Genomic DNA, 13,633 nt, shown 5'->3' with positions numbered 1-13,633 from the left:
GGTTGAAATGTCTAATACCAGAGGGCAGGCATTGGAGGTTCAAGGGGGATGTGAGGGGTAAGATTTTACTGAGAGAGTGGTGGGTGCCTGGTATGGTGATAGAGACAAATCTACTAGAGGCTTTTAAGGGACGTTTAGAATGTCAGGAAGATGGACAAGGTCTTAGTCATAGTCATAATCATACTTTATTGATCCCGGGCAAAATTGGTTTTCGTTACAGTTGCACCATAAATAATTAAATAGTAATAAAACCATAAATAGTTAAATAGTAATATGTAAATTATGCCAGGAAATAAGTCCAGGACCAGCCTATTGGCTCAGGGTGTCTGACCCTCCAAGGGAGGAATTGCAGTTTGATGGCCACAGGCAGGAATGACTTCCTATGACGCTCAGTGCTGCATCTCGGTGGAATGAGTCTCTGGCTGAATGTACTCCTGTGCCCAACCAGTCCATTATGTAGTGGATGAGAGACATTAACCAAGATGGCATGCAACTTAGACAGCATCCTCTTTTCAGACACCACCGTGAGAGAGTCCCGTTCCATCCCCACAACATCACTGGCCTTACGAATGAGTTTGTTGATTCTGTTGGTGTCTGCTACCCTCAGCCTGCTGCCCCAGCACACAACAGCAAACATGATCGCACTGGCCACCACAGACTCGTAGAACATCCTCAGCATTGTCCGGCAGATGTTAAAGGTCCTCAGTCTCCTCAGGAAATAGAGACGGCTCTGACCCTTCTTGTAGACAGCCTCAGTGTTCTTTGACCAGTCCAGTTTATTGTCAATTCATATCCCCAGGTATTGGTAATCCTCCACCATGTCCACACTGACCCCCTGGATGGAAACAGGGGTCACCGGTACCTTAGCTCTCCTCAGGTCTACCACCAGCTCCTTAGTCTTTCTCACATTAAGTGGAGATAATTCTGCTCACACCATGTGACAAAGTTTCCTACCATAGCCCTGTGCTCAGCCTTGTCTCCCTTGCTGATGCATCCAACTACGGACTTTATGATGGACATGGTGTGGGTAGAGGGATCAGTGTTTGGGTGTTTTTGTGGGCCGCAGGGCCTGTTTCTGTGCTGTACTCTTCTCCGTTCTAAGTTGCCTGTACCGTAAAGCATTGTGCTGGCCCCTACGTCTCCAAGTTTGCGAATGACACGAAGCTGGGCGGCAGTGTTAGCTGTGAGGAGGATGCTAAGAGGATGCAGGGTGACTTGGATAGGTTGGGTGAGTGGGCAAATTCATGGCAGATGCAATTTAATGTGGATAAATGTGAAGTTATCCACTTTGGTGGCAAAAACAGGTAAACAGATTATTATCTGAATGGTGGCCGATTAGGAAAAGGGGAGGTGCAACGAGACCTGGGTGTCATTATACACCAGTCATTCAAAGTGGGCATGCAGGTACAGCAGGCGGTGAAAAAGGCGAATGGTATGCTGGCATTTATAGCGAGAGGATTCGAGTACAGGAGCAGGGAGGTACTACTGCAGTTGTACAAGGCCTTGGTGAGACCACACCTGGAGTATTGTGTGCAGTTTTGGTCCCCTAATCTGAGGAAAGACATCCTTGCCATAGAGGGAGTACAAAGAAGGTTCACCAGATTGATTCCTGGGATGGCAGGACTTTCATATGAAGAAAGACTGGATGAACTGGGCTTGTACTCGTTGGAATTTAGAAGATTGAGGGGGGATCTGATTGAAACGTATAAAATCCTAAAGGGATTGGACAGGCTAGATGCAGGAAGATTGTTCCCGATGTTGGGAAAGTCCAGAACGAGGGGTCACAGTTTGAGGATATAGGGGAAGCCTTTTAGGACCGAGATGAGGAAAAACTTCTTCACACAGAGAGTGGTGAATCTGTGGAATCCTCTGCCACAGGAAACAGTTGAGGCCGGTTCATTGGCTATATTTAAGAGGGAGTTAGATATGGCCCTTGTGGCTAAAGGGATCAGGGGGTATGGAGGGAAGGCTGGTACAGGGTTCTGAGTTGGATGATCAGCCATGATCGTACTGAATGGTGGTGCAGGCTCGAAGGGCCGAATGACCTACTCCTGCACCTATTTTCTATGTTTCTATGTTACACTACTGTGAGCTGTGTCGGTGATTGATGCAAACGACACACTTCACTGCATGTTTCAGTATTCATGTGACAAATAAAGTTAATCTTTAAATCTCTCTCCGTGCTACGCCCTGTCTCGCATCATCCTGTCCACACACTGTCTGTTGATGACCTGGGTTAGTTCAGCCCAGCTGGAAGGATGGTCGGGGCCATCTGTTGAGGTTGGCCGTTGCACTTCTCGGCCAGAGGCTCAGCTTGGGGGTCGGGGCGAGCGGTCAGCTCTCTGACTGCGGGCTGGGTAGAAGCTGTTCACCGATTTCTGTTCCACTGGCCGTGTTATAATTGCTTTACTGTTGTCACGGGGTAGAGTGAAAAGCTTGTCTTACATATGGTCCACCCCGATCAGATCACTACACATGCTCCATCTGGGAGAGGGGCACACGGGAGGGGTCTATCAGGGCAGTCAAGTGGTAGGTTCCAGGGGCAGTGCGTCACCTGGCCTCGATGGCAAACTTTCACAGATAGGTGGAGGGGCAGGTAGTGTTGAACGGATTCGATAATGGGTAAGGAAGTGACAGATGGAATGCATCGCTGTGCGGTTTAGTAGGAGGACGAAGGTGTGGACTATTTTCTGAATGGGGAGGAAAGTCAGAAATCAGAGGTGCAAAGAGGCTTGGGAGTCCTCTGGCAGGACTCCCTAAAGGTTAACTTGAGAGGGTGAGGAGGGCGAATGCAGTGCCGGCATTCATTTCGAGGAGACTGGAACGTAAAAGCGAGGGTGTGGTGCTGAGGCTTTGTAATGCACTGGTCAGACTGCAGTGTGAGCAGCTTCGCCCCCGCCCCCGTCCCCCCCCGTGTCAGAAAAGTTGTGCTACCATTGGAGAGGGTCCAGGGGGAGTTCACGACCAAGACCCCAGGGACGAAGGGGCTGATACGTGAGGAGCATTTGATGGCTTTGGACCTGTACCCGCTGAAATTCGGGAGAATTGGGCTGGGGGGGGGGTTGGAATTCAAGGCAAGTCAAGTCACTTTTTATTGTCATTTCGACCTGGGACAGTACACAGAAAAAACAAAACATCGTTCGTCCAGGACCATGGTGCTCCAAGAAATAACACAAAACTACATTGGACTATGTGAGACAACACAAGGCTACACTAGACTAGGTAGGACAACACAAAAACTACACTAGACTACAGAGTTACACAGGACAATGGCTTTGTGGCTAAGTTTGCTGACGATACGAAGATAGGTGGAGGGGCCGTTAGTGCTGAGGAAACGGAGAGTCTGCAGAGAGACTTGGATAGATTGGAAGAATGGGCAAAGAAGTGGCAAATGAAATACAATGTTGGAAAGTGTATGGTTATGCACTTTGGCAGAAAAAATAAACGGGCAGACTATTATTTAAATGGGGAAGGAATTCAAAGTTCTGAGATGCAACGGGACTTGGGAGTCCTCGTACAGGATACCCTTAATGTTAAACTCCAGGTTGAGTCAGTAGTGAAGAAGGCGAACGCAATGTTGGCATTCATTTCTAGAGGAATAGAGTATAGGAGCAGGGATGTGATGTTGAGGCTCTATAAGGCGCTGGTGAGACCTCACTTGGAGTACTGTGGGCAGTTTTCGTCTCCTTATTTAAGAAAGGATGTGCTGACGTTGGAGAGGGTACAGAGAAGGGTCACTAGAATGATTCCGGGAATGAGAGGGTTAACATATGAGGAACGTTTGTCCGCTCTTGGACTGTATTCCTTGGAGTTTAGAAGAATGAGGGGAGACCTCATAGAAACATTTCGAATGTTGAAAAGCATGGACAGAGTGGATGTGGCAAAGTTGTTTCCCATGATGGGGGAGTCTAGTACGAGAGGGCATGACTTAAGGATTGAAGGGCGCCCATTCAGAACAGAGATGTGAAGAAATTTTTTTAGCCAGAGGGTGGTGAATCTGTGGAATTTGTTGCCACGGGCAGCAGTGGAGGCCAAGTCATTGGGTGTACTTAAGGCAGAGATTGATAGGTATCTGAGTAGCCAGGGCATCAAAGGTTATGGTGAGAAGGCGGGGGAGTGGGACTAAATGGGAGAATGGATCAGCTCATGATAAAATGGTGGAGCAGACTCGATGGGCCGAATGGCCCACTTCTGCTCCTTTGTCTTATGGTCTTATGGACTACATAAAGTGCACAAAACAGGGCAGTACAATAATTACTAAACAAGACTATAGGCACAGTAGAGGGCAAATTACAATAGAATATTAAATGACATAGATGTCAGTCTAGACTCTGAGTATTAAGGGTACTTCATTGAATCCTATCAAATTTTGGTAGACCTCGATAGATTGAATGTAGAGCGGATATTTCCAATAGTGGGGAGAATCTAAAACCAGAGGGCACGGCCTCAGAATGAGGGAGTTCCGTTTAAAGCGGAGATGAGGAGGGATTTCTCCAGCTGGAGGTACAGACCAAGTCATCGAGTAGATTTGAAGCGGAGGCTGATAGGTCCTTGACTGGTAAGGATGATGAAGGTTGCAGAGAGAATGCAGGAGCAAGGGGGTTGAGGGGATAGTAAATTAGACACGATGGAAGGGCAGGGCAGACTAGATGGGCTGAATGGTCCCTAATGCTGCTCCTGCGTCTTGTGGTCTCAGTGAGCTGACTCGTAAGTAGTTCTTCGGTGGGGAAAGATGAGTCAGGTCCTATACAGTGAGCACCGGGCACACTGAAGAGTGTCGTGGGACAGAGGGGCCTGGGGGCACTCACACACACGGGAGTGACCGCACAGGTGGACTGGCCGTCGCTGGTCAGTTTAGGACGCTACATTGCATGTCCGTGAGGCCGGACTGTGAGTATCGTGCAGAGTTTCGGCCACCCCGCTACAGGAATGACGCTGTTATGGTGGAGTGGGTGCAGAGGAGATTAGAAATGAACAGAAAGCCCTGAGGTTGGCCGTGGTGGATCTTGGGGCAGAGGGGGATGAGGGGGACTCTGATAGAAGCTCAGATGAGGAGGGGTAAGGAAAAAGTGGACGGTCACAGACTTCCTTCTCTGAAGGTGGGAAGACTGCAGATACTGGATGAATCAATAGTGATTTAAAAAAAAGTACAGTACAGAAACAGGCCATTTGGCCCATCTAGTCTGTGCCGGACCATTTAAACTGCCCCCACCCCCCCAAATCAACCTGCACCGGGACCACAGCCCTCCACGCCCCTAACCAAACTTCTCTCAAACATTGAAATCGAGCTCGCGTGCACCAATTGCGCTGGAAGCCTGTTCTCCACTCTCGTCGCCCTCCGAGTGAAAAAGTTTCCCCCTTAAAACATTTCACCTTTCACCCTTAACCCATGACCTCTAGTTGTAGTTTCACCCAACCTCGGTGGAAAACAAATCCTGCTTACATCTACCCCTATCTATACCCCTCATAGTTCTGTGAACCTCTATCAAATCTCCCCTTCTAGGTAATAAAACTCTAGCCTGTTCAACCTTTGTTTATAACTCAGGTCCTCCAGTGTCGGCAACACCCTTGTAAATTTTCTCTGCACTCGTTCAACCTTGTTTGCTTGTTTTCTGTCGGTAGGTGACCAAAACCTGCGCACAGTACTCCAATCTAGGCCTCACCAATGCCTTATACAACTTCTACATAGCGTCCCGTCTCCTGTACTCAATACTTTGATGTTTGAAGGCCAGTGAGGGGGGAGAGATTGACAAGAGACCTGAGGGGTAACGTCGGTCCAGAGCAAGTGGTGAGCCCGTGGTATGACAAAGTCATCGGACAAAGTCAGCATGGATTTGTGAAGGGAAAATCATGTCTGACGAATCTCATTGAATTTTTTGAGGATGTAACTAGTAGAGTGGATAGGGGAGAACCAGTGGATGTGGTATATTTGGATTTTCAAAAGGCTTTTGACAAGGTCCCACACAGGAGATTAGTGTGCAGACTTAAAGCACATGGTATTGGGGGTAAGGTATTGGTGTGGATGGAGAATTGGTTAGCAGACAGGAAGCAAAGAGTGGGAATAAACGGGACCTTTTCAGAATGGCAGGCAGTGACTAGTGGGGTACCGCAAGGCTCAGTGCTGGGACCCCAGTTGTTTACAATATATATTAATGACTTGGATGAGGGAATTAAATGCAGCATCTCCAAGTTTGCGGATGACACGAAGCTGGGTGGCAGTGTTAGCTGTGAGGAGGATGCTAAGAGGATGCAGAGTGACTTGGATAGGTTGGGTGAGTGGGCATATTCATGGCAGATGCAATTTAATGTGGATAAATGTGAAGTTATCCACTTTGGTAGCAAAAATAGGAAAACAGATTATTATCTGAATGGTGGCCGATTAGGAAAAGGGGAGGTGCAACGAGACGGTGTCATTATACACCAGTCATTGAAAGTGGGCATGCAGGTACAGCAGGCGGTGAAAAAGGCGAATGGTATGCTGGCATTTATAGCGAGAGGATTTGAGTACAGGAGCAGGGAGGTACTACTGCAGTTGTACAAGGCCTTGGTGAGACCACACCTGGAGTATTGTGTGCAGTTTTGGTCCCCTAATCTGAGGAAAGACATCCTTGCCATAGAGGGAGTACAAAGAAGGTTCACCAGATTGATTCCTGGGATGGCAGGACTTTCATATGAAGAAAGACTGGATGAACTGGGCTTGTACTCGTTGGAATTTAGAAGATTGAGGGGGGATCTGATTGAAACGTATAAAATCCTAAAGGGATTGGACAGGCTAGATGCAGGAAGATTGTTCCCGATGTTGGGGAAGTCCCGAACAAGGGGTCACAGTTTGAGGATAAAGGGGAAGCCTTTTAGGACCGAGATGAGGAAAAACTTCTTCACACAGAGAGTGGTGAATCTGTGGAATTCTCTGCCAGAGGAAACAGTTGAGGCCAGTTCATTGGCTATATTTAAGAGGGAGTTAGATATGGCCCTTGTGGCTACGGGGGTCAGGGGGTATGGAGGGAAGGCTGGGGCGGGGTTCTGAGTTGGATGATCAGCCACGATCATAATAAATGGCGGTGCAGGCTCGAAAGGCCGAATGGCCTACTCCTGCACCTATTTTCTATATTTCTATGTTTCTATGAGCTGCCAGAGGAAATGTTCGAGGTGGGGGCAATTGCGGCATTTCAGAGGTAGATGGAGGGGTGGGACTTGGAGGGTTAAGGGCCACAATGCCCACTCTAATTTTTTTTTATTAACACGGCTTGAAAACTGCGCGGCCCTTTAATAAAGCGCGGCACGAGAGAAAATTCCAGCTGCGCAGCAACGAAGGCTATGTGCGCGGGAGCCTTTCAGCTACTGTGCGGCCACGCACCCGCGCAGCTTAGCGTGTTTGCGGGCAACTGTGGTTAGCACAGACCGGTGAGCCGAAGGGCCTTCCCCTGCTGTATGGGAAGGTGGTAATGGGTTATTGCTGAGTCTTGGTGTGCCCTGGCGGTGTGCCAGTGACGCTGTGCTGGGCGTGGGGCTATTTCGGAAGAGACGGTGGGGCTCATTCGCGTTTGAACAGCCTGCCTGTGTCCCCACCCAGAACTGTCACTTATTGTGCTCTTTTTTCCAGATTACGACTTTAATTACCTGTGGCTTTCTAATTGTAAAAGTCATTCTCTCAATACAGGTAAGAAGACTTGCGTTTCTGATTGTTATGACTTTTATAATGGGGTGGTTGGCATTAGAGCAGGCAGCTGTAAATTTTTTTTTAATTATGAGGACAATCAGTCCTCGTTTATTGTCATTTAGAAATGCATGCATTAAAAAATGATACAACATTCCTTCAGAATGATATCACAAGAAAACACAGGACAAACCAAGACTAAAACTGACAAAACTACATAATTATAACATATAGTTACAACAGTGCAACAACACCATAATTTGATAAGAACAGACCATGGGCACGGTAAAAAAAAAGTCTCAAAGTCCCGATAGCCCCATCATCTCACACAGGAGGTAGAAGAGAGAAACTCTCCCTGCCACGAACCTCCAACGCCGCAAACTTGCCGATGCCACACCATTGGAAGCACCCGACCACAGCGGACTCTGAGTCCATTCGAAAACTTCGAGCCTCCGACCAGCCCCCCGACACCGAGCACCATCCTTAGCCAAGCACTTCGACTTTAACCTGGCCGCCCAGCAACAAGCAAAGCCGAGGACTCGGGGCCTTCCCCTCCGGAGATTCTGGATCACACAGTAGTAGCAGCAGCGAAACAGGCATTTCAGAAGTTTCACCAGATGTTCCCTTGTACTCTCACGTCCGTCTCCATCAAATCAGGATTGTGCACGGCAACCTACTTGACAAATAACAGACATCACCACCGGAGTGGCCGCTGCCAGCTGCGTCGCGCCGCCATCTTCACCTCCCGCTGTTATATGGGGGGGTGGTTTTATTGTTGTATTACTGGGGGGTTCGATCCCAGCCACTGTCTATAACGAGTTTCTCTGCTCTCTCCTTGACCGTGTGGGTTTCCTCAGGCTGCTTTGCTTTCCTCCCTCCAACGGGTTAGGGTCCGCGAGTTGCGGGCACGCTATGTTGGCGCGGAAGGGTGGCGTCGCTTGCCGGCTTCCCCCGGGCACGATCCTCGGGCTGCGTCGGTCGCTGAGGCAGACATCGCGTCCCACTGTACGTTCTGGTGTTCGCCCCTTTGATCCCTTCATTCTAAGGCTACGACCCTGGGGTTGAAACCCTCAGGCAGAGGGAACCTCCCGCGCCCTGGGCGATCTTCGTTTGTCGTTCCACTGAGCTTGTCTCCTGTTCTTGAAGATTAGCCGCTCGAGCAAGGCGTTACAGCGCCAGGGATACGGGTTCAGTCCCAGCCGCAGCCTGTCAGGAGTTTGTACGTTCTCCCCGTGACCGTGTGGGTTTCTTCCGGGGGCTCCGGTTTCCTCCCACAGACATACAGGTTAGGGTTAGTGCGTGTTGCTGGCGTTTGGGGCAGCAATGGACATCCTCCGTCTCTGTCTGTCTGTGGGATCCTTCACTGGTGTTTCCGTAACAGTTTTGTTTGACCAGTCAGCGTTGTTACCCCTGAGCTGAACCCCCCCCCGAACCTGGAGGACCGGTTAGTCTGGCCTCTACCCTTTGGCCTGCTCGGCGTGGGTGACCCTGCCAAGGAGAGCCAAAGCACGAAGCCCTGACTCCAGCCAACGTGGCCCTCCAGGCCGCTGCGGCACGCAACCCTCTGGACCCTACGACGAGGCTGCGGTCCTGGTGGAGGACTTGGCGAGCCGTGGGCATGCTGTGTTGCTGCTACTTGTGGGCTGCCCCCAACACGTCCTTGGACTGCGATGGCGGTCGACGCAAATGATGCGCTTCACATGTTCTCCCTGTGACCGTGAGCGTTTCCTCCAGGAGCTCCAGTTTCCCCTCTCAATCCAAAGGCACACTGGTTCATAGTAATTGGTCATTGTAAATTGCCTGTGATTAGGCCATTAACAAATTGACCTCTGATTAGGCAAGGGTTAGGGTTGCTGTTCCTCCCTCTGTCCGTCCCCTAGGTCCCCCCTCCCTCTGTCCGTCCCCTAGGTCTCCCCTCCCTCTGTCCGTCCCTAGGCCCCCCCTCCCTCTATCCGTCCCCTAGGCCCCCCCCCCTCTATCCCTCCCCTAGGCCCCCCCTCCCTCTGTCCGTCCCCAAGGTCCCCCCTCCCTCTGTCCGTCCCCTAGGCCCCCCCCTCCCTCTGTCCGTCCCCTAGACCCCCCTCCCTCTATCCCTCCCCTAGGCCCCCCCTCCCTCTGTCCGTCCCCAAGGTCCCCCTCTCTCTATCCGTCCCCTAGGCCCCCCCTCCCTCTGTCCGTCCCCAAGGCCCTCCCTCCCTATGTCCGTCCCCTAGACCCCCCCCCTCCCTCTGTCCGTCCCCAAGGCCCCCCCTCCCTCTGTCCGTCCCCTAGGTCCCCCCTCCCTCTGTCCGTCCCCTAGGTCTCCCCTCCCTCTGTCCGTCCCCTAGGCCCCCCCTCCCTCTATCCGTCCGCTAGGCCCCCCCTCCCTCTATCCCTCCCCTAGGCCCCCCCTCCCTCTGTCCGTCCCCAAGGTCCCCCCTCCCTCTGTCCGTCCCCTAGGCCCCCCCTCCCTCTGTCCGTCCCCTAGACCCCCCTCCCTCTATCCCTCCCCTAGGCCCCCCCCTCCCTCTGTCCGTCCCCAAGGTCCCCCCTCCCTCTATCCGTCCCCTAGGCCCCCCCTCCCTCTGTCCGTCCCCAAGGCCCTCCCTCCCTATGTCCGTCCCCTAGACCCCCCCTCCCTCTGTCCGTCCCCAAGGCCCCCCCCTCCCTCTGTCCGTCCCCTAGGTCCCCCCTCCCTCTGTCCGTCCCCTAGGTCTCCCCTCCCTCTGTCCGTCCCCTAGGCCCCCCCTCCCTCTGTCCGTCCCCAAGGTCCCCCCTCCCTCTATCCGTCCCCTAGGCCCCCCCTCCCTCTGTCCCTTCCCTAGGCCCCCCCTCCCTCTGTCCGTCCCCAAGGTCCCCCCTCCCTCTGTCCGTCCCCTAGGCCCCCCCTCCCTCTGTCCGTCCCCAAGGCCCTCCCTCCCTATGTCCGTCCCCTAGGCCCCCCCTCCCTCTGTCCGTCCCCTAGGCCCCCCCTCCCTCTGTCCGTCCCCAAGGTCCCCCCTCCCTCCGTCCGTCCCCTAGGTCCCCCCTCCCTCCGTCCGTCCCCTAGGCCCCCCCTCCCTCTGTCCGTCCCCAAGGTCCCCCCTCCCTCTGTCCGTCCCCTAGGTCTCCCCTCCCTCTGTCCGTCCCCTAGGCCCCCCCTCCTTCTATCCCTCCCCTAGGCCCCCCCTCCCTCTGTCCGTCCCCAAGGTCCCCCCCTCCCTCTATCTGTCCCCTAGGCCCCCCCTCCCTCTGTCCCTCCCCTAGGCCCCCCCTCCCTCTGTCCGTCCCCAAGGTCCCCCCTCCCTCTATCCGTCCCCTAGGCCCCCCCTCCCTCTGTCCGTCCCCAAGGCCCTCCCTCCCTATGTCCGTCCCCTAGGCCCCCCCTCCCTCTGTCCGTCCCCAAGGTCCCCCCTCCCTCTGTCCGTCCCCTAGGTCCCCCCTCCCTCCGTCCGTCCCCTATTGTGTGCATTGACGGAGTGCAAAGTGGATTTCCAAGCAAGTTGCCGGGGCTGGGGGCCCTGGGTTATCGGGAAAGGCTGAGTCGGTTGGGACATAATCTGCTGGAGCATAGGAGGACAGTTAACCCAAGCAGTCTCTTTACGCTGAGGTTGGGTGAGACTAGAATGAGAGCTCATAGGTTTGAGGGGACCATGAGGGGAAACTTCTTCACTCAGAGGGGTGGTGAGACTCTGGAACGAGGTGCTGGTGGGAGTGGTGCGTGCGAGCTTGATTTCAACACTTAAGAGAAGCTCAGATGGGTACGTGGATTGTGGGGTACGGTCCCGTTGTGGGTCGATGGGAGTCGGCAGTTGAATGGTTTGGCATGGACTAGATGGGCTGAAGGGCCTGTTTCTGTGCTGTCGTGTTGTGTGACTCCTGTAGGAGCAGCTTCTTCACCTTCACCACCGGATATCTGAGTGGTTATCGAGCACCACCTCACTATTTCCCTCCCTTATTGCATTGTTTATTGATTTTTAAATATATTCTCATTGTAACTTATACCAATTTTTATCTGTTGCACTGTGCTGGGTGGAGACACGTCTCTACCAGAGAAGGTGTGAGGTGCTCCTTCCCTCCGCTAGCCTGTAGGTCGCCCTTGGGCAAGGTGTAGCACCTGCTTAGCCCCCCGATCAGGGCCGCGTGAAACCGTGGGATGGTCGTATGAGCAGCCGGTGCAGATCACAAGTCCTGGAGATGCGACCACTGACGCCAGGCAGACAGTCTCTGAAGATTATTGATGATGGCTGGGGGTCACCTGTCTTGTAAAGTCACCACTCAGCAGAAGAAGGCGACGCCAAACCACTTCTACAGAGAGGCCAGTCGCCCACGTCAGTACGACAGGGCACGTGACGAACGAGGAAGCATTATAGTGCTGCCGCAGAGCGACAGACTTCCCGACGTTGTCGTGTCAGTGATGAGGAATGCGACGGGGATAGATCGGCCTGCGGGGTGAACAGCAGCTCCTGCTGGTGGAAGGGGGAGCTGCCTCTGGGGATGAAACGTGGAGGGAGGACCTCTGAGTGAAATCCTGTCTCGCTATCCCAAAGGCATCCAGCTACCCAGAACCGGGCATTTTATTTCAGGTCAGCTAAAGTTCTTTCAGAAAAGCCTTCCTTTAAAGGAAAAGTTCAGGTGTCAGAGGCTGGCACGATGGAGTGACAGGGTACTACAGAACAGAAACAGGCCCTGTGGCCCATCGAGTACATGCTGTCCACTCCCATTGACCTGCACCGGGACCACAGCCTGCCCAAACTTCTCTGAGACGCTGAAATCGAACCTGCGTCCAGCACCACCACCCTCTGGGTGAACTACGGCTGCTTTCTGGTTTGACGTGTGCTGTCCTCTTGCGTTGTTCGCTTGCTTTTTTTTCTCCCTCGCGCTCTGTGCGGTTCGTTCTTCTTTCTCGCCCGCTGGGTGTCTGATGTTTTCTCAAAACGGGTTCCCTGGCAATTCTTTGTCTTGCGGCTGCCTATGGGAAGAGAATATTCCTGTGTCGAGTGGATGTGGGGAGGATATTTCCTATATTGGGGGAGTCTGGGACCAGAGGACACAGATAGAGTGGGTGTGAAGAGGATGTTTCCTGTACTGGGGGAGTCTAGGACCAGAGGACACAGATAGAGTAGATGTGGAGAGGATGTTTCCTATAGTGGGGAGTCTGGGACCAGAGGACACAGATAGAGTGGATATGGAGAGGATGTTTCCTATGGTGGGGGAGTCTCAGACCAGAGGACACAGATAGAGTGGCTATGGAGAGGATGTTTCCTATAGTGGGGGAGTCTAGGACCAGAGGACACAGATAGAGTGGATATGGAGAGGATGTTTCCTATAGTGGGGGAGTCAAGGACCAGAGGACACAGATAGAGTGGATGTGGAGAGGATGTTTCCTATAGTGGGGGAGTCTAGGACCAGAGGGCACAGATAGAGTGGATGTGGAGAGGATGTTTCCTATAGTCGGGAGTCTGGGACCAGAGGGCACAGATAGAGTGGATATGGAGAGGATGTTTCCTATAGTGGGGGAGTCTAGGACCAGAGGACACAGATAGAGTGGATATGGAGAGGATGTTTCCTATAGTGGGGGAGTCTAGGACCAGAGGACACAGATAGAGTGGATATGGAGAGGATGTTTCCTATAGTGGGGGAGTCTAGGACCAGAGGACACAGATAGAGTGGATATGGAGAGGATGTTTCCTATAGTGGGGGAGTCTAGGACCGGAGGACACAGATAGAGTGGATGTGGAGAGGATGTTTCCTATAGTGGGGAGTCTAGGACCAGAGGACACAGATAGAGTGGATATGGAGAGGATGTTTCCTATAGTGGGGGAGTCTAGGACCAGAGGACACAGACAGAGTGGATGTGGAGAGGGTGTTTCCTATAGTGGGGGAGTCTAGGACCAGAGGACACAGATAGAGTGGATGTGGAGAGGATGTTTCCTGTAGTGGGGGAGTCTAGGACCAGAGGAGACAGATAGAATGGATGTGGAGAGGATGTTTCCTATAGTGGGGGAGTCTAGGACC

The 13,633-nt window shown here is 52.6% G+C and overlaps 1 protein-coding gene across 1 annotated transcript in view; it reads left to right on the top strand.

Annotated features, from left to right (window-relative positions):
- LOC140191835 (STARD3 N-terminal-like protein) overlaps nucleotides 1–13,633 on the top strand; it is a 100,243-nt gene that overhangs the window by 37,385 nt on the left and 49,225 nt on the right. The window contains exon 5 of the mRNA XM_072249621.1: nucleotides 7,604–7,660. Coding sequence (XP_072105722.1) covers nucleotides 7,604–7,660 — 57 coding nt within the window. The remainder of the gene's footprint in view (nucleotides 1–7,603; nucleotides 7,661–13,633) is intronic.

The sequence above is a fragment of the Mobula birostris genome, chromosome X (genome assembly GCF_030028105.1).
Source record: "Mobula birostris isolate sMobBir1 chromosome X, sMobBir1.hap1, whole genome shotgun sequence".
Classification (NCBI taxonomy): domain Eukaryota; kingdom Metazoa; phylum Chordata; class Chondrichthyes; order Myliobatiformes; family Myliobatidae; genus Mobula; species Mobula birostris.
Note: the sequence above shows the minus strand (reverse complement) of the source record. Positions and strands in the feature narration are given on the sequence as shown.